At 41.3% G+C, this 24,205-nt stretch overlaps 1 protein-coding gene across 1 annotated transcript; it reads right to left on the bottom strand.

Moving 5' to 3' along the window:
• Window positions 1-4,151: 4,151 nt before the first annotated feature.
• On the bottom strand, window positions 4,152-9,145 carry LOC145863257 (uncharacterized). Its single transcript, XM_082968324.1, has 2 exons — window positions 8,517-9,145; window positions 4,152-6,054 (listed from the first exon to the last, which is right to left on the bottom strand). The coding sequence occupies exon 1, from the start codon at window positions 8,851-8,853 to the stop codon at window positions 8,539-8,541; it is 315 nt and encodes a 104-aa protein (XP_082824450.1). The 5' UTR covers window positions 8,854-9,145; the 3' UTR covers window positions 4,152-6,054; window positions 8,517-8,538.
• Window positions 9,146-24,205: the final 15,060 nt, after the last annotated feature.

The following is a 24,205-nucleotide window of genomic DNA, read 5'->3' as shown; positions in this document are numbered from 1 at the left end:
GGAACTGTGGGGGGGGGGTTCTTGCAGGGTTGAGGGACAGCTATTGGGGAACTGTGGGGGGGATCTTGGAGGGTTCGGGTTTCACTAGATTGTGATCATGAAAAAGGAAACTATGACATATATTTTATATCACTATCATGCACACGCACCCTCACACATAAGGATGGCTCTGTTGTGGACAGACTGATACATGTTTGATAGTGTCTTGATGCTGTATTGTTTGTCCTTCATGTTCTAATACTTTAATGTTACCCCTTCCTTGTGTTTTTTGTAATAAATAATAATATATATATTTTTTTTTTAATCTGTCGGGGTCTAAACTTACTGTTGAGAGTTAGAATAGAAGAATAGACAAGGTGTCATTTAGAAATGTGGTTGTGCATCAGCAGTTTTTCTCTTGAAAAAAATAAAGAGGTGGGGAAAAGTACATTCTACACAAATTACCTTCATTATATCAAAGAACAAATGTGTGTGTCTGAGGGGAAATTAACTTTCATACAGCCAAAAGGGGTGAGAAGTTATACCAATATCAGTGGACAATTTGCACTGCTGCTGAAACACATCCCCACAGCATGATGCTGCCACCACCATGCTTCACCGTAGGGATGGTGCCAATTTTCCTCCAGACGTGACACTTGGCATTCAGGCCAGAGTTCAATCTTGGTTTAATCAGACCAGAGAATCTTGTTTCTCATGGTCCTTTAGGTGTCTTTTGGCAAACTCCAAGTGGGCTGTCATGTGCCTTTTACTGAGGAGTGGCTTCCGTCTGGCCTCTCTACCATAAACGCCTGATTGGTGGAGTGCTGCAGAGATGATGGTCCTTCTGGAAGGTTCTCCCATCTCCACAGAGGAACTCTGGAGCTCTGTCAGAGTGACCATCGTGTTCTTGGTCACCTCCCTGACCAAGGCCCTTCTCCCCCGATTGCTCAGTTTGGCCGGGCGGCCAGCTCTAGGAAGAGTATTGGTGGTTCCAAACTTCTTCCATTTCAGAATGATGGAGGCCACTGTGTTCTAGGGTACCTCCAATGCTGCAAACATTTTTGGAACCCCTCCCCAGATCTGTGCCTCAAAACAATCCTGTCTCAGCGCTCTACGGACAGTACCTTTGACCTCATGGCTTGGTTTTTGCTCTGACATGCACTGTGAACTGTGGGACCTTATATAGAGAGGTGTGTTCCTTTCCAAATCATGTCCAATCAATTGAATTTACCACAGGTGGACTCCAATCAAGTTGTAGAAACATCTCAAGGATGATTAATGGAATCAGGATGCATCTGAGCTCAATTTCGAGTCTCATAGCAATGGGTCTGAATACTTAAGTTTTTGTAAAAATGTCTAAAAACCTGTTTTGGGATTGTATGTATATTGCTGGCAGAGTTTTCTAACCTTTATTTATCTAGGCAAGTCAGTTAAGAACAAATTCTTATTTTCAATGATGACCTATGAACAGTGGGTTAACTGCCTTGTTCAGGGGCAGAACAACAGATTTGTACCTTGTCAGCTCAGGGATTTGAACTTGCAACCTTTTGGTTACTAGTCCAACGCTCTAACCACTTGGCTACCCTGCTGCCTCTGGCAGTTTTGTACACAGTCATGTGATACGTGGTATAGAAAAGTCCAATCTTAGGAGAGTACATGGGAGGCACTATACTGCGTGTCTGCAGGTGTCTATCTGGTCAAAACCACTGATACAGGAGCCACTCCACCCTCTGGTGGGATGGATCAGGTCTACAGAGAAACCTAGATTAAAATACTTAGATTTGTGTGTATTGGGAATATGTTGTGAAATTGTTAGATATTACTTGTCAGATATTACTGCACTGTCGGAGCTAGAAACACAAGCATTTCGCTACACCCACATTAATATCTGCTAAACATGTGTATGATAAAATGTGATTTGATTTTTATTTGAAATAAACGTCCTATTTATCAAAGGTGCTTTTGGCTGGGGTCAAAATGACTACAAAGGATTTTAATAAAAAGTCAATTTTGATACAGAAACACTAAACCATGATTTATATATATTAAAAACAAGTTGTTTGACAAAGTCATTCAAAATTTGAAGAATTGAATGAACCACATTCGGCTATGATCAAAGATATGCCTCTGGGGTCAAAATGATCCATGTCAGAAGTATGGTTCAATGAAAATATGAACCAGCTAGCTGACTTACAACGTAAATATTAAATTAAATGGGGAAGCTAATTACATTTTAAACTAAATCTCTTTCTCTGAGCAATTGTATTAGTATAAAATAATTAAATTTCCTTTTTTGTGTTGGTGTAACAATACATCATGTAGATGTATATAATGAACAGACTAGGTCTATACTGCTCCTACATACTGTAACAGTACATCATGTAGATGTATATAATGAACAGACTAGGTCTATACTGCTCCTACATACTGTAACAATACATCATGTAGATGTATATAATGAACAGACTAGGTCTATACTGCTCCTACATGGTGTAACAATACATCATGTAGATGTATATAATGAACAGACTAGGTCTATACTGCTCCTACATGTTGTAACAATACATCACGTAGATGTATATAATGAACAGACTAGGTCTATACTGCTCCTACATGGTGTAACAATACATCACATAGATGTATATAAAGAACAGACTAGGTCTACACTGCTCCTACATGGTGTAACAATACATCATGTAGATGTATATAATGCACAGACTAGGTCTATACTGCTCCTACATGGTGTAACAATACATCATGTAGATGTATATAATGAACAGACTACTGTATCTTAGTCTATGTATTACTCATCTCATATGTATATACTGTATTCTATCCTATTCTACTGTATCTCTCTATGTATTACTCATCTCATATGTATATACTGTATTCTATCCTATTCTACTGTATCTTAGTCTATGTATTACTCATCTCATATGTATATACTGTATTCTATACTATTCTACTGTATTTTAGTCTATGCCACTCTGACATTGCTCGTCCAAATATTTATAAATTCTTAATTCCATTGCTTTACTTTAGATGTGTGTATTTGTTGTGAAGTTGTTACATATTATTGCACTGTTGTCCTTGAGTGGTCCAGCCAGAGCCCGGACTTGAACCCGATCAAACATCTCTGGAGAGACCTGAAAATAGTTGTGCAGCGATGCTCCCCATCCAACCTGACATAGCTTGAGAGGATCTGCAGAGAAGAATGGAAGAAACTACCCAAATACAGGTGTGCCAAGCTTCCAGTGTCATACCCAAGAAGACTCAAGGCTGTAATCGCTGCCAAAGGTGTTTCAACAAAGTACTGAGTTAAGGGTCTGAACACTTATGTAAATGTAGGATTGGGCCGTTGTCATCAAACTTCCATGATTAGTAAGAATTAGGGTAGATTTATAGGACTATTGTTTTTATGATTCATACATACTTTCCTAACCCTAAAATGTACCTAAATAATCTACAAGATCAGAGTATTTTTAAATCTACCAGTTGGTGTTGAAACAGAGACGAATGATGACTTTCTTGAATTGATCCCTAGTTTCTGACTCCGTGTATTCTATTGAGTCCGTCAACAAAATTAGAATTAAAAGGTATTTAAAGGTACAACATTCTAATTAAAGGTATTACCGTATTTAAAAGAATGGCTTAAGATGAAATGTACTCTAAACCCTATTGAATGAAAACTCCATGACAAAATCTGTTGGCCAACAATTGTGAGGGTTTTCAACAAGGTATCAACACATGCAGAGTGTGCGTAAGCAAGGCATACATTCCTAAATGGGGATCGGCCCCAGTCTCCTGGTAAAACACCAGAACCCTCCCCCTACAGCATTTATGTTCATTTTGAGAAAGTAGCACTACAGTGTCCGGGTAAAAAAACTACTTTTGGGTAAAAAAGACGCGACACCTGTCTATGAATTTGAGAGGTTACATTGATGCTCCAGATACTCAACTAGTCTAAAGCAGACCAGTTCTTTGGCTTCTTTAATCATAACAACAGTTTTCAGCTGTGTTAACATAATTGCAAAAGGGTTTTCTAATGATCAATTAGCCTTTTTGTTAAAGGAATTTTATATCTTGATGATAATAATCAATAATCAATTCGCCTTGACTAATGCCCAAGGTTTGTAAGACAATGGGTTCAAATAATTAGGCAAGGACTCAGCTTTCTGCAAAAGGTTTCTGTAGCTTTATTCATGACAACGTTCTGAGGTCAGGATAACAAAACAGTCATTATATAGTTCTTGCTTACTTACGCACATGCATTTACACACAATCCGTTGGTGACCTGCATCCCCCATAAACTTCTCACACTGTTTATCACTATCCAGAGCTCAGCCTGTTCTTTTCCCTCAAGGTTAGGAACTCTCTGAAGCTTTTACTCCCTTGACCATCTGTCTCTCTATCTCTCTATACTAATTGCATACACACATTTCTTTCCCTCTCCAGTGGTTCTTGGACTTTCCGGAACTAATCAGACTAATCGATCCCTACATTGATCATTACATTGATTTTTCCTTAAACCTGCTGTATGACTAATAATTCATCATGGTTTATTGATTCATTTACATTTATTTGATAATTCTCTTATCACTTTTAAAATGATAAACTTGGATTAGCTAACACAACGTGGCATTGGAACACAGGAGTGATGGTTGCTGATAATGGGCCTCTGTACGCCTATGTAGATATTCCATAAACAATCAGCTGTTTCCAGCTACAATAGTCATTTACAACATTAACAATGTCTACACTGTATTTCAGATCAATTTGATGTTATTTTAATGGACAAAAAATTGCTTTCTTTTAAAAACAAGGTTATTTCTAAGTGACCCTAAACTGTTGAACGGTAGTGTACATCTACATCCTCCCATGTCGCTGAACCACTGATCAATAACTCCCTATTACAGAAAAAACACTATTTCCATTGGTTGTTAGTACTGTACTGACCTCTCGTCCTCTGTCTCTCTCGTACTCTGCCTTGTGTATTTATCTTCAAAATATTCTTATAGTCCAAACATAGAACCAAATAGACTTCCCAAAAATAATATGGCATTTACTTTATTTCACATTTATTTAATCAGATATGTCAATTGAGAACCAATATGCATTTACAATGACAATCTGAATGAAGAAATACTAATATCAATCTATTTAATAATTAACAGGTTTGAAACATCCCAATTATATAGTGAACAACATTTAGGGGTTTACACTTGCATTCAATCAATCTTAAGTTCATAATCAAAACATTTTTTACTCTTTTAATCCGATTTTCGACATGATCATGTCTTGAGCTGGAAAAAACATGTAGACCTATTTTTCAGTATGATTTTATTCATACAATATTATTTAATGTAGAATGAACAAAAACACAATTTCTCAATCAAAAACATAAGTCAGAACACAGCCTCTCTATTCTCTCATGCGCTTTCAGGCTCCCTCGATGGGTAAAACTCTTTTCACAATTGGAACAGTGGTAAGGCTTTTCTCTTGTGTGTATTCTCTCATGCTCCTTCAGGCTCGCATACCACCTAAAATTCCTTCCACAGTGGGAACAGTGATAAGGCTTCTCTCCAGTGTGTCCCCTCTGTGTTTTCATGTTCCCTAACCGGGTAAAACTCTTTACACAGTGGGAACAGTGGTACGGCTTCTCTCCAGAGTGTATTCTCATATGTATTTTCATGTTCCCTAACCCAGTAAATATCTTTCCACACTGAGAGCAGTGGTAGGTCTTCCTATCTTCTGTGTGTATTTCTTCATGTTGTTTCAGGTACCGTAACTGGGTAAACCTCTTTCCACACTGGGAACATTGGAAACACTTTTCTCTTGTGTGTGTCCTCTCATGCTCTTTTAGGTTCCCTAACTTGGTAAAACTCTTTCCACAGTGGGAGCATTCGTAAGGGTTTTCTCCTGTATGCGTTCTCTCATGTACTTTCAGGTTCCTTAACCACTTAAAACTCTTTCCACACTGGGAACAGTGGTGTTGTTTCGCTGGTTTGGGCGTCTCTGGGTCTGGTTCCCCTAAAGGAGTCTCCCTGCTGTCAGAGTGAGAGTCTGGTCCCTCTCCTACCAAAGACAAACAGAGTTTTTAGTTAAATATTAAACAGAGAACTGAATTAAACCTCCATGAAATAAAACTGTCTTCCTGTGAGGCTAGATTCCTCAAAAACATGAAGTCAGTTTTCAGAACATTACATAATTTAATAAAAACTTGGTGGCCGCCCTAATAATAATAATAATAATAATAATAATGTAGAACATAAAATCTAATCTTTCTCTCATGTTTATAGGCTGAGCAGAGCTCTATAATAGGGAAAGGGAAATACCTAGTCAACTGAATGGATTCAACTGAAATGTGTGTCCCGTATTTAACCCAACCCCTCTGAATCAGAGAGGTGTGGGGGGCTGCCTTAATAGACATCCACGTCGTCGGCAGCCAGGGAACAGTGGGTTAACTGACTTGCTCAGGGGCAGAATGACAGCTTTTTACCTTTTCAGCTCAGGGATTTGATCCAGCAACCTTTCGGTTACTGGCCCAACGCTCCTACCTGCCAGTCTACATAATGTCGTATTTTAGGCTGATCAGAGCTGTATAATAATAGATAATGTCATGTGTATAGGCTGAGCACAGCTCTATAATAATAGATCATGTTTATAGGCTGAGCACAGCTCTATAATAATAGATAATGTCATGTTTATAGGCTGAGCAGAGCTCTATAATAATAGAGAATGTCATGTTTATAGGCTGAGCAGAGCTCTATAATAATAGATTATGTCATGTTTACAGGCTGAGCAGAGCTCTATAATAATAGAGAATGTCATGTTTATAGGCTGAGCAGAGCTCTATAATAATAGATAATGTAATGTTTACAGGCTGAGCAGAGCTCTATAAAAATAGATAATGTCATGTTTATAGGCTGAGCAGAGATCTATAATAATAGATAATGTCATGTTTACAGGCTGAGCAGAGCTCTATAATAATAGATAATGTCATGTTTTAGGCTGAGCAGAGCTCTATAATAATAGATAATGTCATGTTTATAGACTGATCAAAGCTCTATAATAATAGATAATGTCATGTTTATAGGCTGAGCAGAGCTCTATAAAAATAGATAATGTTATCTTTACAGGCTGAGCAGAGCTCTATAATAATAGATCATGTTTATAAGCTGAGCAGAGCTCTATAATAATAGATAATGTCATGTTTATAGGCTGAGCAGAGCTCTATAATAATAGATAATGTCATGTTTATAGGCTGAGCAGAGCTCTATAATAATATATATTACTAATGTTAAAGGCTGCAATTGATCCATTGTTATTAACGTTTTGTTGGTGGCCCACTTCATCTCTAAAGTAATAATTACCATCTTTTCGAAATGATAATTCTTTAGTTTAGCCTTTCCTTGAAATGGCTATTTTGCCCATGTTTTTTGTCGACTAACAAATGTTTGCTACTATGTTCAGTCTCCCCAAAATGCTTGTCCTTTTGCTAATATGTTCAGTCTCCCCAAAACGTTTGTCCTTTTGCTAATATGTTCAGTCTCCCCAAAACGCTTGTCCTTTTGCTAATATGTTCAGTCTCCCCAAAACACTTGTCCTTTTGCTAACATGTTCAGTCTCCCCAAAACGCTTGTCCTTTTGCTAATATGTTCAGTCTCCCCAAAACACTTGTCCTTTTGCTAATATGTTCAGTCTCCCCAAAACACTTGTCCTTTTGCTAATATGTTCAGTCTCCCCAAAACGCTTGTCCTTTTGCTAATATGTTCAGTCTCCCCAAAACACTTGTCCTTTTGCTAATATGTTCAGTCTCCCCAAAACACTTGTCCTTTTGCTAATATGTTCAGTCTCCCCAAAACGCTTGTCCTTTAGCTAATATGTTAAGTCTCCCCATAACACATGTCCTTTTCATGTCAATAATGCTTCTAATTTTATGTATTTCTCCAACATTATTTAGAAATCTGTGTTTGCGGGTATACACACTCTACGCAAGGCCTACAATGGACACACGTCAAACATTTCATTTATAACATGTTGGCCATTCTGTGAGACAATTTAGTTGTGATTTTGTGGTGGGGGCACTCTGATGGTCTACACATGTTACAGTTAAGTAATAAGGCCAGAGGAAGTGTGGTATATGGCCAATATAGCACGGTTAAAGACTGTTCTTATGCACGACTCAACACAGAGTGCCCGGATACAGAACTTAGCCGTGGTATATTGGCCATCTATCACAAACCCCTGAGGTGTCTTATTGCTATTATAAACATGTTACCAACATAATTAGAACAGTAAAAATACATGACACACCCGTGGTATACGGCCTGATATACCACGGCTGTCAGCCAATCAGCATTCAGGGTTTTAATCACCCATTTTAAAATGTAGCTTTAACATTATATTATAACATGAATTCCTATAGTACAGAACAACATCTTCAAGTATAGAATTTCAGTAGCATGCTGCTTTAAAACAACACGTTCGTTCAAAACCTTTGGAGAGTTAGAGCCCGTTTTTAAGACAGTACTTACTGATGGTAATCAGATCTCCTGACTACTCTGTCAATATGACCGTTATCTCTCCCTCTTTCTCCTCCTTCACTCCAAAAACTGCATCATCCTCTTTCTCCTCTTCTTTTACAGTAACATCTTCCTCCTCTTTCACTCTGAACGTGTCTTCCTCTTCTTTCACTGAAACGTCTTTCTCTTCTTCTTTCACAGTAACAGTCTCACCTTCTACTTCTTGTTTTACTGTGACATCCTCCTCTTCCTTCTCCTCTTTCACGACAATGTTCAGCCCCAGAGCTTCTTTCTCCGTCCAGCAGACCTCCTCTTCTTTAACAGGAGGGGAGTAGTTTAGGGAGCTCATGTTCAGACCTCTTCTTTAGCAGGCGAGGAATACATCAGTGAGTTCATGGTCGGGGATGTTAGCTAGCTAGCTAGTTAGCATGAGCGACTAGTTTTGTGCTAGGCTAACTTATCAAGCCAGCTAGTTGACTAACAATGTACCTATAACATTTAAATGGGGGCAATTAACTAGATGTCAGAAGTATATTTAAAACACAGAGGCAAATATGCACAGAAACAGTCTAAATGTTTCGGCTGTTGGCTACCAAGGTGGCTGACTCGTTGTTGTTGATCCGTTCCGTCCACTAGATTATACGTCACGCTGCAGTATCGCCTGAAAGACGCACATCGCCGTCTGCTGACTGGAGGGAGACGCAGTTAAGATTGGTTTTTTTGTTGCACACACATTTATTTTTCATTCCTTTCATTAAATAATAATATTATATTGAGACGTTCAAATAGAGCAATGCATATTTTGAGTGAGAATTTAAAACATACTGTCCTTCACATCTGTATTTAAGGCAGTTTCATATTCATTCATTAATTTGGTCACTGCGCTCAATGCAATGGCACTTACAAATGTAGATCCTTCAAACACCCCCAAACAGGGAAACAGATCCCAATCACAGGTGTTATCAGGTGCACCACTAAGGCAGTTATTTATCTTTTCATTTGTCCTTGTGGTAAAATCTTTTTGGAAGCGAACCCCTTGATTTCGTCCCTACGTTATATCGGCATCGAACACGTCACCCTCCCTAGGAGAGGGGGTGACCTCGACAATTTATTGTTAAAAACAAGAGGCTGTCTGGATCTTTAATTTAAAGACCTTTGCTCCCGTCTGTCTCAACGTAGCCATTATTGTAATATTGCTATTCATTGTAAATGTTTGCAGGTCTATGTATCCATTATTGTAATATTGCTATTCATTGTAAATGTTTGCAGGTCTATGTATCCATTATTGTAATATTGCTATTCATTGTAAATGTTTGCAGGTCTATGTATCCATTATTGTAATATTGCTATTCATTGTAAATGTTTGCAGGTCTATGTATCCATTATTGTAATATTGCTATTCATTGTAAATGTTTGCAGGTCTATGTATCCATTATTGTAATATTGCTATTCATTGTAAATGTTTGGAGGTCTATGTATCCATTATTGTAATATTGCTATTCATTGTAAATGTTTGTAGGTCTACATAGCCAAATTGTATCTATGATCGTATGCTATCCATTTATGTTTTCATATGTTCTATTTATATCTGTAAATGAACCAATGATATCAGGCCACACTCAGACATGATTACAGACACCTGTGTGTGTCCTTTGACACAATATAAACCAGTTACCTGCAGTGTTTGTCATTATACCGTGATGAAAACAGCTTGTCTGTGAAAACGTTGGTTATTAGATTATTAAATTATTGCATCTGAGCTCCTAGAGTGTGAGGTTCTCCTTTTCTTTTTCAGGCCACCGGGGTCTGACAACTTGGATGGAAAAATTACTGAGGATAATAGAGGACGACATTGCCACTCCTATTTGCCATATGTTCAATATAAGCCTACTAGAAAGTGAGAAAACCCTACCTTGTCACAACACAACTGATTGGCTCAAATGCATTAAGGAAAGACATTTCACAAATTAACTTTTAATTATTATTTGTTCTGTGACAAATGGTGAATTAGTTATTGATTTATACCACTTTTAAATGGCATTTTATATATTTATGTATTTCTATAAAATCAAAACTGGAATTTTTGTTTTAAAAAAGTTGTAAAAGTATGCTAGACATGTATATAATAAATCTAGTTTGATGTTTCTGTGATAATCAATGAATTAGTTATTGATTTATACCATTTTAAATGGCTTTTGGCCAATGTCTGTTGAATATCTGAATGTGTGAATATAAATCCAACTTTACCTCGGTCTTAACTTTCATTGTCTAGGTCTCATTTTTAGCCATCTTTCTCATTGCTATAACCAGGACATTGTGATTAGGAAACTATGAGAACCACACAAAGTCCAGGGGGTGATCACACTCTACCACTAAGGGTCAGTTTAGTTGGAGCAACGTAAGACAGTTTCGTATTCCAATTGTATGTTTTAGTAGCATGAATTGTTCCTGTTCACACCGAGGTGAAGAGCGGAATAATGGAAGGAATGAATCCCAGCCTGACGCTCATCACCTGTGGAAGGCGGGACTTCCAGTCAGGCGCGGATTTCATTGGCCTTTTCAGGTGTGATTTTAGATCCTTCAACCGAAGTCGCGACTCCCTATAGTATGTTGTACCAAAGTTGACTGACCCTGAAGGGAACTACACTGCCATAAATACAAGGAAAGTCAAGTAGTGTTAAATAAAAAAAAATAAAAAAATACAAATCCGGCAAGGCACCAACTTTGAGAAGGGTTTAAAACAAAGGTTTCAGACAATGTAAAAATGTTATTGAATGTAGGTATGTTTCTCCTTTAATGTAATGGCATTGAAAACAATAGAAAAAAGGCGAATATCTGTGTTTGAATACCCATACTAACATACTGTATACAACATACTTAATGAGTATATACTACATACTATTAGTTAATTGTAGTATACTGTAACTACATACTTAATGAGTATATACTACATACTATTAGTTAATTGTAGTATACTGTAACTACATACTTAATGAGTATATACTACATACTATTAGTTAATTGTAGTATACTGTAACTACATACTTAATGAGTATATACTACATACTATTAGTTAATTGTAGTATTCTGTAACTACATACTTAAACCTCTATTGGCTAGGCGGGACGAATTCGTCCCACCTACGTAACAGCCAGTCTAATCCAGTGGCGCGATTTTTGAATCGTTTGAAATACTATTACTTCAATTTCTCAAACATATGACTATTTTACAGCTATTTAAAGACAAGACTCTCGTTTATCCCAACCACACTGTCCGATTTCAAAAAGGCTTTACAACGAAAGCAAAACATTAGATTATGTCAGGAGAGTGCCCAGCCAGAAATAATCAGACACCCATTTTTCAAGCTAGCATATAATGTCACCAAAACCCAAACCACAGCTAAATGCAGCACTAACCTTTTATGATCTTCATCAGATGACACACCTAGGACATTATGTTATACAATACATGCATGTCTGTTCAATCAAGTTCATATTTATATCAAAAAACAGCTTTTTACATTAGCATGTGACGTTCAGAAAAAGCATACCCCCGCAAATTTCCGGGGAATTTACTAACAGTTTGCTAAATTACTCACGATAAACGTTCACAAAAAGCATAACAATTAATTTAAGAATTATAGATACATTACTCCTCTATGCACTCGATATGTCCGAGTGCATAGAGGAGTAATGGCTTTTCGGATGAAGCACATTTTGCAATATTCTAAGTACATAGCCCAGCCATCACGGCTAGCTATTTAGACACCCGGCAAGATTAGCCTTCACCATAATAACATTTCCTATAAGAAAAATGCTCTTACCTTTCCTGTTCTTCGTCAGAATGCACTCCCAGGACTTCTACTTCAATAACAAATGTAGGTTTGGTCCCAAATAATCCATAGTTATATCCAAATAGCGTCGTTTTGTTCGTGCGTTCTAGACACTATACGAATGGTAATCCACGGTCACGCGCATGGCGTGACAGAAAAATGTCTAAATATTCCATTACCGTACTTCGAAGCATGTCAACCGCTGTTTAAAACCAATTTATATGCCATTTATCTCGTAGAAAAGCGATAATATTCCGACCGGGAATCTGCAATAAACTAAACAGCCGAATTAAAATACTCCACGGGGGCTAATCGCGCACGCGCCTCATTCCATTGTCACCTAATGGGACACTTGGATAAGGTGATAATCTGTTTCAGCCTGAGGCTGCCTCGTCAACCTTCATGATTTTCCCGGGTCCTGAGAGCCTATTGGAGCCCTGGGAATTGTCACGTTACAGCTAAGATCCTTACTCTTCAATAAACAGATGCAAGACGCACGACTCCTTGTCAAACAGGCCACTTCCTGCATGAAACCTTGTCAGGTTTTTGCCTGCCATAGGAGTTCTGTTATACTCACAGACACCATTCAAACAGTTTTAGAAACTTTAGGGTGTTTTCTATCCAAACCTGAACAATAATATGCATATTCTAGCTTCTGAGTTGGTGTAGGAGGCAGTTAAAATGGGCACATATTTTTTCCAAAATTCTCAATACTGCCCCCTAGCATTAATGAGTATATACTACATACTATTAGTTAATTGTAGTATACAGTAACTACAACCTGTTATGGCTAGGGGGCAGTATTTTCACGGCCGGATAAAAAAACGTACCCGATTTAATCTGATTATTACTCCTGCCCAGAAACTAGAATATGCATATAATTATTAGCTTTGGATAGAAAACACCCTAAAGTTTCTAAAACTGTTTGAATGGTGTCTGTGAGTATAACAGAACTCATTTGGCAGGCCAAAACCTGAGAAGATTCCTTACAGGAAGTGCCCTCGCTGACCATTTCTTGGCCTTCTACACTCTCTTTATTGAAAACTGACGATCTCTGCCGTAACGTGACACTTCCTACGGCTCCCATAGGCTCTCAGAAGGCGGCAAAACGGTGAATGATGACAGTGCTCTCACGTCCTGACCAGTAAAAGGGGTTATTAGTTATTGTAGTTTGGTCAGGGCGTGGCAGGGAGTGTTTGTTTTGGGTGTTTTGGGTGATGTTCTATGTTTGTATTGACTGCTATGTAGGTTAAATGTACACTTCAAATGCAGCTGTCCTACAACATATCTGTACCTTCTTCTTGATCCCAATTGCATTGTGTCCATGTTCTGTCCTATAAGAATTTCAAAGGAAGAGAAAATGTGTCAAAGAATAGTCTTACAAGTATTAATATATATATATATATATATATATATATATATATATATATATATATATATATATATATATATATATATATATATTTTAAATGAATATTGAAAGATAAATGGCATCGACAAATAATATAATGTAAAATGGAAGAACATATTGGAGAAAGCACTAGCCAATACAGTACTGCCATACAATACAGTACTGCCATACAGGCCTAATATCACATTTCAAGATATCTTTGTACACAAATTGTTCAATATTTTATCAGGCTGACTTGAAAGATTATACTCAACATTTTGCTGCGTGGCAATACTGTGTTTGGATTCTGAAGGGCATTTATACAAAAGAGGTAGTCTAGACACTGTATTAATACCATTATGCATTTGAATCCCATCTACAGCTACCATCTAAGATATTAATTTCCCTCCACAAGGGGGCGGACATGTAACGTTTCCAAAATGGGATAGTATTGTCCATGTAACGTTTCCAAAATGGGATAGTATTGTACATGTAACGTTTCCAAAATGGGATAGTATTGTACATGTAACGTTTCCAAAGTGGGATAGTATTGTACATGTAACGTTTCCAAAATGGGATAGCATTGTACATGTAACGTTTCCAAAATGGGATAGTATTGTCCATGTAACGTTTCCAAAATGGGATAGTATTGTACATGTAACGTTATGCCCCCTTTCGAGTTAATAGTATTGCATGCTGTAGCAGGCTATATAAAGAGGAAGACCTCCATTGATGATTCAGTTCGTTGTAACATCTCGTCTGGACAGGTCACCGTCCTTAGTTAGTTAGTTAGTTAGTTAGTTAGTTAGTTAGTTAGTTAGTTAGTTAGTTAGTTAGTTAGTTAGTTAGTTAACGAAGCTAACGTTAGCTAGTTCATTATCACAAAAGTGAAAACTGCTCTAGATTGGAAATTTACATTAATGAGTGTAAAGCCGTGTTGGCTTTATGGAAACGATATACAATATATGGGAAAGAATATAGTTGAGGAAATAATCCAAACCTAGTTGTGCCTAGTTAGGACATAACGTTAGCTAGCTAGCTAACGGTACTGTACTGTAGCTCATACAACGCCGACGGTCAAACCCGGCTTTCTAATATTTACGTTCATTAACTATAGTAACGTTATGGAAGATATTCACAGAAAACCATCATTGTCTTCGTTATTCATTATTACTATGTTATATTATTATAATAAATTATTTCGAGACATATTCAGAGCCAAACATCAACCCAACTTAACCCTTTTAACTGTTGTCGCATCCAAACTTGTCACCATCGTTTTCAGTTGTAATTGCGAAGTTCCTGGAAGAAGTCCAGCAACAACGGAGGTTCCTCGATGAACCCACCTTCTAACAAGTTCTTTGAAGAACCTTTTGGGGCTGTTTTTCATTGACCAAGAACCCTACGGTTCTTAGGGGATCTGAGAACAACTCCAGTTGAACCCTTCATTTTTAGAGTGTAGTCGACTCAATTTACTCTCAGATTCAAACATGATGATTAGCATCAACGATCAAGTCAGCTGCTGCTGCTCCAATACAGTATGAGGTGAGACGGTGAACTGATGTTGAACCGGGCAGTCAGCTGCTGCTGCTCCAATACAGTATGAGGTGAGACGGTGAACTCATGTTGAACTGGGCAGTCAGCTGCTGCTGCTCCAATACAGTATGAGGTGAGACGGTGAACTGATGTTGAACTGGGCAGTCAGCTGCTGCTGCTCCAATACAGTATGAGGTGAGACGGGGAACTGATGTTGAACTGGGCAGTCAGTCATTTATTCTGTACTATGAGTCTGGTCTAACATTGTGGTGGAAATTCTAACCAATCAGGAGAGACTGTCATTTCTTCAAACAATCAACCTTTATTTGATAAGAATTGCAATAATGTAGCTGGTCAGCCCTACACTCTGAGGTGGAAGGCCGAGAGCTCGATGACACAAGGAGTTCAGAAGCCCACAGTTCCCCCAATAGCTGTCCCTCAACCCTCCAAGATCCCCCCACAGTTCCCCAATAGCTGTTCCTCAAATCCTCCAAGATCCCCCCACTTCTCCCCAATAGCTGTCCCTCAACCCTCCAAGATCCCCCCACAGTTCCCCAATAGCTGTCCCTCAACCCTCCAAGATCCCCCACAGTTCCCCAATAGCTTTCTCTCAACCATTCCAGACCCCTCCCACAGTCCCCCCTAATAAAAAAAGACAATTAATTCCATTCCCCACCTCCAAGAACCCCCCAATGCACCAACAACCAAGAGAATGAACTAAAGAGAAAAAAGGAAAAGACAGAAGAAAACAGCAAACAACAATGCAAAAAAATTATAAAACTAAATAATACATTTAAAACAAAGGACATCAAGGACAACTAAAATCATAACAGCAATGCCAACTGTATATGTTTGTGTGCATGTCTGGCACTATTACATGTATGTGTGTGTTCTTGTATGTGTTTGTTTGAATGAGAGTGTGTGAATATGCATGTGTTCCAACACCTGCACGGCATCAGCCTCAGGCAAACCGGCATTAGTTGTAAAAACACTGCCACTTAGTGTCATTCAAATGTACTTTTTATTATGTTTGATTTTGACTTAAAACATTTAAAAAAAGTTTATCTTTTGACCATCTATCATCTACCATGAGGTAGTCACCTGGAATGCATTTCAATTTACAGGTGTGCCTTGTTAAATGTTCATTTGTGGAATTTCTTTCTTTCTTAATGCATTTGAGCCAATCAGTTGTGTTGTGACAATGTAGGGGTGGTATACAGAAGATAGCCCTATTTGTCTATATTATGGCAAGAACAGCTCAAATAAGCAAAAAGAAATGACAGTCCGTCATTACTTTAACACATGAAGGTCAGTCAATACGGAAACTTTCAAAAACTTTGAATGAATCTTCAAGTGTAGTCACAAAAACCATCCATCGCTATGATGAAGCTGGCTCTCATGAGGATTGCCACAGGAAAGGAAGACCCAGAGTTACTTCTGCTGCAGAAGATAAGTTCATTAGAGTTAACTGTGAAGACAACAACTATGCCTATGAGATGGTTTGGGATGAATCGGACCGCAGAGTGAAGGAAATGCAGCCAACAATTGCTCAGCATATGTGGGAACTCCTTCAAGACTGTTGGAAAAGCATTCCAGGTAAAGCTGGTTGAGAGAATGCAGAGTGTGCAAAGCTGTCATCAAGGCAAAGGCTGGCTACTTTGAAGAATTTCAAATATAAAATATATTTTGATTTGTTTAACACTTTTTTGGTTACTACATCATTCCATATGAGTTACTTCATAGTTGTGTTGTCTTCACTATTATTGTACATTTTTTACATTTTAGTTATTTAGCAGAAGCTCTTATCCAGAGCAACTTACAGTAGTGAATGCATACATTTCATTTTTTTTTTTTGTACTGGCCCCCCGTGGGAATCTAACCCACAACCCTGGCGTTGCACACACCATGCTCTACCAACTGAGCCACAGGAAAGGCCAACTTAGACAACAGTTAAAATAAAGAAAAAACATTGAATTTGAAGGTGTGTCCAAACAATTGACCGGTACTGAATATGCATTGTGGAGGAGAACTGATCTTAGATCTGTACAAAGGCATAACATCTACAGCAGGAACAACTGTCTGTGTTAAAAAGGCCCAGCTGGATTGAATTGAGCTATTTAAAATGACATATTTGAATGTCAAATGATTTGTCCTGTTTGTCAATACAAGACAGGGTCTGTGGAGGCTTGGCCTATTAGTGGTAGATTTGGGGGAGAATTTGAGTTGGAATAGTGATAGATTTTTGGAGGGACCCTTGTCACTACAGCCAATCAGCGAGCAGCTTCCCTTCCCCCACATCTCAGGCAGTTCTGTTACTCACAACACTTCCCCTGCTTTCCTCAACAATGGAAAAGCCCACTGAACTAATGCCTTGATCTTTTTTAAAAGATTGGGGAATTTTTTACAATTAGGAAATAATATTTCATGTTTTACTCGTACCCCAGCCAGCATTGTGAATGGTTAGGAAATAATATGTCATGTTTTACTCGTACCTCAGGCAGCATTGTGAATGGTTAGGAAATAATATGTAATGTTTTACTCGTACCTCAGCCAGCATTGTGAATGGTTAGGAAATAATATGTCATGTTTTACTCGTACCTCAGCCAGCATTGTGAATGGTGTCTGATGCAGTGACATACTAGACCATGGCAGTAAATCTAATACTTAGGTGTTTTTAGTCATGCATGAAAGGTCTGGGGTGGTTCAGTGGTTATAAGTTACATCTCTGGCCATGCTGGCAGGGTCTGAATCAAACCCAATGTCCAGTAGGATTGATCTGTTTGATCCAATTGTTCGTTTCAGTTTTCAGTAGTTGAATCCTTTGACATATTGTTGATTTCAACATTTTTAATTTTCAACAAATGCACTGGTTTGGTTGAAAGTGATACTAAACTTAAATGCACTATATTGACAAAGTGGAAGATTTTTTAATATATTTTTCTATAAACACTGCTCAAAAAAATAACGGGAACACTTAAACAACACAATGTAACTCCAAGTCAATCACACTTCTGTGAAATCAAACTGTCCACTTAGGAAGCAACACTGATTGACAATAAATTTCACATGCTGTTGTGCAAATGGAATAGACAACAGGTGGAAATTATAGGCAATTAGCAAGACACCCCCAATAAAGGAGTGGTTCTGCAGGTGGGGACCACAGACCACTTCTCAGTTCCTATGCTTCCTGGCTGATGTTTTGGTCACTTTTGAATGCTGGTGGTGCTTTCACTCTAGTGGTAGCATGAGACGGAGTCAACAACCCACACAAGTGGCTCAGGTAGTGCAGCTCATCCAGGATGGCACATCAATGCGAGCTGTGGCAAGAAGGTTTGCTGTGTCTGTCAGCGTAGTGTCCAGAGCATGGAGGCGCTACCAGGAGACAGGCCAGTACATCAGGAGACGTGGAGGAGGCCGTAGGAGGGCAACAACCCAGCAGCAGGACCGCTACCTCCGCCTTTGTGCAAGGAGGAGCAGGAGAAGCACTGCCAGAGCCCTGCAAAATGACCTCCAGCAGGCCACAAATGTGCATGTGTCTGCTCAAACAGTCAGAAACAGACTCCATGAGGGTGGTATGAGGGCCCGACGTCCACAGGTGGGGGTTGTGCTTACAGCCCAACACCGTGCAGGACGTTTGGCATTTGCCAGAGAACACCATGATTGGCAAATTCGCCACTGGCGCCCTGTGCTCTTCACAGATGAAAGCAGGTTCACACTGAGCACGTGACAGACGTGACAGAGTCTGGAGACGCCGTGGAGAACGTTCTGCTGCCTGTAACATCCTCCAGCATGACCGGTTTGGCGGTGGGTCAGTCATGGTGTGGGGTGGCATTTCTTTGGGGGGCCGCACAGCCCTCCATGTGCTCGCCAGAGGTAGCCTGACTGCCATTAGGTACCAGACCCCTTGTGAGACCATATGCTTGTGCGGTTGGCCCTGGGTTCCTCCTAATGCAAGACAATGCTAGACCTCATGTGGCTGGAGTCAGCAGTTCCTGCAAGAGGAAGGCATTGATGCTATGGACTAGCCCGCCCGTTCCCCAGACCTGAATCCAATTGAGCACATCTGGGACATCATGTCTCGCTCCATCCACCAACGCCACGTTGCACCACAGACTGTCCAGGAGTTGGCGGATGCTTTAGTCCAGGTCTGGGAGGAGATCCCTCAGGAGACCATCCGCCACCTCATCAGGAGCATGCCCAGGCGTTGTAGGGAGGTCATACAGGCACGTGGAGGCCACACACACTACTGAGCCTCATTTTGACTTGTTTTAAGGACATTACATCAAAGTTGGATCAGCCTGTAGTGTGGTTTTCCACTTTAATTTTGAGTGTGACTCCAAATCCAGACCTCCATGGGTTGATAAATTGTATTTCCATTGATTATTTTTCTGTGATTTTGTTGTCAGCACATTCAACTATGTAAAGAAAAAAGTATTTAATAAGATTATTTCTTTCATTCAGATCTAGGATGTGTTGTTTAAGTGTTCCCTTTATTTTTTTGAGCAGTATATAAACATTTTTATTACGTACAATGCCATTCATACAAAACAAAACCATCAATATTCCAAACAAACAAAAAAAGGCATTTTTAAATTCAAAACGAAACAAAAACCCAATAACTAAAAACTCAGGGGAGCATCTTCCCTCCCCTTCATGCCTACAAACTACATCTCTAAAGCCCAACCTTCCCCCATCTCCCAGTCACTATTCTATCCCCTTAAATCATCTAAATTAACCCCAGCCCTAAACCTCCCTTCCTCCTCTGCCGGGCAGCATGCTGCCCCCACTTCCTCTCCTCCCTCTTCATCCTCCCCCTCAAATTTGCTTCCACCCTCCTCACTATCCCCTCCATCCACCAATCTCTCCCTGTCTTTACCATGTCCTGCCTGGCTTCCCACAGCCCCCATTTAAAGAGGCTTATGAGAAGCCAGAGCAGAAACCTGTCCCTGACTGTCCCCCTCGCTCTCCCTACACCTCTCTCTACCCTAGCCCAAGTTAAAACAAAATTCCCTTTCACCCTACCTAACAACAGCCGTGCCCATACTACTCCGGCAAAGGCACAGTCCCAAAAGGTGCACTGTCTCCTCCCCACCACAAGATGGTCTTGGACAGGTGGGGGATCGCGCCAAGCTATGCCGGTACATGATGGAACGTACCGGCAAGCACAATTCAGGTCCTTGAGCTTGTTGTCCATACCTTACCTTAACTAAATCCCACCACTCTAACACCCCCTCACACATGGACCGGAGGCCTTCAATCCCCCGAAACTAACCAGTAAAGGCTTCAATGAAAGCTCATCCAGCACATCCCGATCTAATTTCCAGTACCCCCTACCGAAGAGGCTGACTGGTGACCTCACCTGCAGGAGCAGCCCGTCGGGATCCGAAAAGAACACAGGCAACAGCTGCCTAGACAACTGACCCAAGGACCTGGACAGAAACATATAGTCAGGCCTCCATCAACCCCCCGGGAGTTGCACCAAGTGGAACCAGACATTTTAGGAGTAATGTGCAGACCTCCATCAACCCCCCGGGAGTTGCACCAAGTGGAACCAGCCATTGTAGGAGTAGTGTGCAGACCTCCAACATCCCCCGGGAGTTGCACCAAGTGGAACCAGCCATTGTAGGAGTAGTGTGCAGACCTCCATCAACCCCCCGGGAGTTGCACCAAGTGGAACCAGCCATTGTAGGAGTGGTGTGCAGACCTCCATCAACCAGACCATGGCAAGCCATTAGCCCGGTGATGGCACCTGCACTGCTATCCCCCCCACCCCTAAATCTATATTAAAATCCCCCCCACCCCTAAATCTATATTAAAATCCCCCCCCACCCCTAAATCTATATTAAAATCCCCCCTACTCCTAAATCTGTATTAAAATCCCCCCTACCCCTAAATCTATATTAAAATCCCCCCCACCCCTAAATCTATATTAAAATCCCCCCACCCCTAAATCTATATTAAAATCCCCCCACCCCTAAATCTATATTAAAATCCCCCCCTATCACCACTTGCCTATTTGTGGCGCAAAGGGGCACCAGACATTCCACCATCTCCTTCCTGTCTGCCACCACCTGTGGCCCGTACACCCCCACTAATCTATATCTGCAATCCCTTAAGGTGACATCCACCCCCAAAACCCTCCCCTGCAATACCACAAATGAACGCTCAACCTTTACCTCCCTGTGCCCACACAAAATCCCTACCCCCGATGAGTGCAACCCCCCTATACCCCAAACTGACTCCCCTTGTCCCACTCCCTCCTAAATCTATTAACATCCCCTCCATCCCTCCCCCCCTATACCCCAAACCGACTCCCCTTGTCCCACTCCCTCCTAAATCTATTAACATCTCCTCCATCCCTCCCCCCTATACCCCAAACCGACTCCCCTTGGCCCGCTCCCTCCTAAATCTATTAACATCCCTCCCCCCTATACCCCAAACCGACTCCCCTTGTCCCCCTCCCTCCTAAATCTATTAACATCCCTCCATCCCTCAGGTGAACCTCCTTTAAAAAACAAAAGTCAAAACCCACACCCTCTAAATAACTAAAAACCTTCCTTCTCTTAACAAAATCCCTTAAACGCTTCCATTTAAACTAACAAAAGTTATAGTAGGCTCCATGAAAACAATTATAAAATCAAATCAAAAACAACCATCACCCAACTACTAACCCCCCCAGGAGTCTCACCTGATGCTCCCCTGCTCCATCTCCACCGGCAGGGACGCCGTCTCTCCTCCCGACGTCCCCCCGTCTTCCTCCATCTCACCAACCCAGGATGCAGGAAGGCTGTTTGGCACCTGAGTGCTCTGCATCCTGGGTTGACCACCAAACTCCTCCACTTCCCCAGCCCCGTATCTGGTTGGGTAGAGAGTAGGGGAGCCCGTGTCCCCAAACAGGAACTGCGACCCCCCCCCTCAGTTGACCAGCCCTGAGCCGTGCTTGGTGTATCAAGCTCCACCAGGAGTTGAGGGGCTTGGCCACCCCCTCCCCCCCATACCCCCTTCCCTCTCGCTGTCCGTCGAGAGCCCCTTCCTCTTCCCTCTCTTCTTTGGCGATGGCAGTAACAGGGAGACACCACCCCCCCTACCCGCAAACTCCTCCACCATTCCCCCCCATCTCTTCCACGAGGGCCCTCGACATTCTGCTGTCCCCCCACTCCCTCTCCCCCCTCCTCCACTGGTCCTGCCACCGACTCCTTCTCCACCACCTCTCCCTCCATTGCTGCCCTCTCTGGCTCCTCCACTCCCTTGCTTCCTCCCACCTCTTTTCCCTCCTCTCCTCCCGGTTCTGCTGCTCCCGTGCCTTCTCTGTCCCCCTCTCCTCCTGCTGCCGCTCTTTGCTCCTCCTCCTTCCGTGAGACCGTCCTCTCTGGGCCTGTGTTCGGTTCTTGGTCTGGGCCTCCTGCCCTTCTTCCCCCATCCCCCGCTCCTGCTCCCCCCCAGCCGCAGACACGTATGGCCTCTGACGAGCCGGGCATTCCTGCCACAGGTGTGCTGACGAGCCATACCCGTGGCACGCCTTGAGCTCGTCACAGTCCTTCGCCTTGTGCTCCCCAGATCCACAAAATCTGCACTTTCTTGTGCTGCACGAGGCTAGGATGTGGCCGTAGGCCATACAACGCCTGCAAAACGGGGGCTGACGTGCATAAAACAACGTCCCCCTGTCAGCCCCCAGGGAGAACAGAGCTGGAGGATGAAGGTAGCCGCCCAGTCCCTTTGGGTCCTCCCTGAGGAGGGCCTGGAAGTCTCTCCTCCCGTTCCAAAAACCCAGGGAGTCCTTGAGGTGCCTTGCTGAGGAGATGTCATCCATGTATCTCCCCAGAAAGGCCCTCACCTCCTCATCCTTGACGGACGGGTTATAAATGTTCACAGTTACAATCCTGAAATAGTTTTTGCTGTTTTTTGCCAAGCTGGTTACCTCATAGTGGCACATCGGCCTCGCACCTCCTACTTCTCTCACCTTTTTCAGGATCTCGTCATGTTTTTCTTCTGTGTGTAAAGCCACATCATAAGTTCCCTCCAACGGGTAACCTTGGAGGCAAAACACATCCTTCCCTGTCAGTTTAAAGATCCAGATCAAGATAGTCCTTCCAAAAGTTTCACGTCCGAATGGCTCCATCTCCTTGTCCTTCCACGCAAAGCGAACCGTATTCGCCAGTCCGATCCAAGGGACCGACCTATTTGAAGAATTTTGCGCCATCTCCACTCCCACTCTCTTCCAAAAAAAGGGAAAACTGAAAAGAAAAGCAAAAACGGCTGAGAATCGTTAACCCCCCCAAAAACTTTTTTACCGCCCTCCGGGCTTCGGCTTTCAGCTAAGAGGTTATGGACCTCAGTACCCAACTTGAACTTAGCCACATAGGAGAGAAGCCTTATAGCTGTGATCAATGTGACAAGAGATACTCTCATTCATGTGGTCTGATTAAACATCAGAAAATACATGCAGGAGATCCACAGAGTGTAGAATGATCTCCACCACCAGACCTGGGTAGTAGAACACAGAGTGTAGAATGACCTCCAACACCAGACCTGGGTAGTAGAACACAGAGTGTAGAATGACCTCCAACACCAGACCTGGGTAGTAGAACACAGAGTGTAGAATGATCTCCAACACCAGACATGGGTAGTAGAACACAGAGTGTAGAATGACCTCCAACACCAGACCTGGGTAGTAGAACACAGAGTGTAGAATGACCTCCAACACCAGACCTGGGTAGTAGAACACAGAGTGTAGAATGACCTCCAACACCAGACCTGGGTAGTAGAACACAGAGTGTAGAATGATCTCCACCACCAGACATGGGTAGTAGAACACAGAGTGTAGAATGATCTCCTACACCAGACCTGGGAAGTAGAACACAGAGTGTAGAATGACCTCCAACACCAGACCTATATACATCAAATCACATTTTATTTGTCACATACACTTGTTTAGCAGATGTT

The sequence above is a fragment of the Salmo salar genome, chromosome 02, assembly GCF_965601325.2.
Source record: "Salmo salar chromosome 02, fSalSal1, whole genome shotgun sequence".
Lineage (NCBI taxonomy): Eukaryota > Metazoa > Chordata > Actinopteri > Salmoniformes > Salmonidae > Salmo > Salmo salar.
Note: the sequence above shows the minus strand (reverse complement) of the source record. Positions and strands in the feature narration are given on the sequence as shown.